The sequence below is a fragment of the Salvelinus namaycush genome, chromosome 7 (assembly GCF_016432855.1).
Source record: "Salvelinus namaycush isolate Seneca chromosome 7, SaNama_1.0, whole genome shotgun sequence".
Classification (NCBI taxonomy): Eukaryota; Metazoa; Chordata; class Actinopteri; order Salmoniformes; family Salmonidae; genus Salvelinus; species Salvelinus namaycush.
Window position 1 is genome coordinate 57,375,019 of NC_052313.1, and position 2,119 is coordinate 57,377,137.

General features: G+C 42.8%; 1 protein-coding gene across 1 annotated transcript; it reads left to right on the forward strand.

The window, feature by feature from the left end:
• The first annotated feature begins 301 nt into the window (after positions 1-301).
• Positions 302-1,093, forward strand: LOC120050556 (gamma-crystallin M3-like). Its single transcript, XM_038997145.1, has 3 exons — positions 302-316; positions 435-674; positions 812-1,093. The coding sequence occupies exons 1-3, from the start codon at positions 302-304 to the stop codon at positions 1,091-1,093; spliced, it is 537 nt and encodes a 178-aa protein (XP_038853073.1).
• Positions 1,094-2,119: the final 1,026 nt, after the last annotated feature.

A 2,119-nucleotide genomic window follows, 5' to 3' on the forward strand; every position in this document is an offset into this window, starting at 1 on the left:
TGAGGTAAATGATCATAATTGGACCAGAGAATTTTCTTTTTTTCTCTCTGTCATTCAAACAGCAACAATCCAAAAATGGACCCCACCATGCACACAATGGGGAGTAATAAAGGATTTAGCTGGAAACCATTGTGTAAAGGGGCCCCTATGCCATTATGCCAACTCAGGACTTTTCACAATGGAGCTGGGGGTTCTTTTGACGTTAAGCCAGGTATAAAAGTACCCAAGGACGGAGAATACGCTATACATCTTCAGACCAAGTATCACCGTATATCTGTAGGCTACCCAAACAAGAGTCACCATGACCATGGGAAAGGTACGGCAACCTACAGTCTCTCACCACTGAAGAAACTTTCAAATTGCAGTTGAACTTGAATTTTGAACTTGTCGTATTACTGTTTGGAGTCAATATTGTTGTTTCTTTTGACCTCCAGATTACCTTCTACGAGGACAGGAACTTCCAGGGCCGTTCCTATGAGACCAGCTCAGACTGCCCTGAGTTGACCTCCTACCTGAGCAGGTGCAACTCCTGCAGGGTGGAGAGCGGCTGCTTCATGGTGTACGACCGCTCCAACTTCCAGGGAAACCAGTACTTTGTGAGGAGAGGAGAGTATGGTGACCACCAGCGTATGGGCATGTCTGACTGCATTAGGTCCTGCCGAAACATCCCCATGGTAAATAAACAACTAATTCATATGTTTCTGTAATCACTGATAGTAGTTTCGATTGGATAAAATAGTTATAATTGGAATAACATTTTATAATTCAAAAGAATTCTAATGGCTTTGGTTGTTGTGGTTTTCCATTACAGCACAGCGGCCAGTTCAGGATGAGGATCTACGAGAGGGAAAACTTCGGAGGTCAGATGCACGAGATGATGGACGACTGTGAGAACATGATGGACCGTTACCGCATGTCCGACTGCCAGTCCTGCAATGTGATGGACGGCCACTGGCTCATGTACGAGCAGCCCAACTACAAAGGCAGGCAGATGTACCTGAGGCCTGCAGAGTACAGAAACTTCAGCAACATGGGAGGAAGCATGGGCAACATGAAATGGCAGTCTATGAGGCGTATCATGGATTCTTGTTAATTCACTGTTTGATGTGAATATTAGGTTTATAATAAAGGCTTGTATAAAAGCATCTGTCATGACGTGACGTTGGAATGATTAATTGTTTATAATTACGTGATTAAATGAATCAGGTAATTATTAAGTCATTAACCTGGGGCACCATGGGAAAGTTTGGTTTTAGTGAGTTTCTATTTCCCAAATGAACTCAAAGAATATCAGAATATTGATTTTACAACAGTCGCTTAATTTCCTCTATAGTCTCATCCTGAACGTCGCATAGTCCGGGAATCTGCACAAACCCGAGTCACACTAAATAAATACGTACCACACCAATTGAGTTGATTATTTATTTACTAACAAGCTAAAATTATAACATAAGATACACATACACACAGTCTAGGCTATTGATTAGAACTTAGTACAATGAAACAGGTCCCTAGCGGGCCAACACAATATCACACATGTTACACAAAATGGGGATTTCAAAAGAGAGAGAAAGAGAGAGGGTACGAGAGAAAAGCACACTTGGGTACATTTGTAAACTATGCTTAGTTTAACCCTAACCTTAACCCGAACTGCCGCTCTCATGGGTCAGAATATAATGATGTAATTACGTGTCGAAGGTCTCCGATGGGGTATCTCCTTGTGGACCGAGTTCCGAATTCTCCTCTGATGGTGACACTTCTGTTGTTACCAGGTGTAACTCTCTAATTGTCCACACAATGTCAGTGTCCTTTCTCTTCATGGTCTGTTTCCTCACCCTTCTTCTGAAAGGGGGTCTTCTGAGTACAGTCAGCTGTGTAGCTCAGGGCTCCAGTGTAGGAATGAAAGCAGTGTAGACACATGATTCCTTGGATAGTGGTAACCAGGTGGTCCTGCTTGAATTCACCCTCTTAGACACATCTACTCATCCGTAGCATAGATTAAGACGTTCCTTTGTCTTCTTCAACCTCGTGTTACGTTTTGGGGTTACAACTAATCGGACCTTGGCTGCAGCTCGTGGTCACCTAGTCTGATATGTTAATTCTTAACTCACATGTTTTA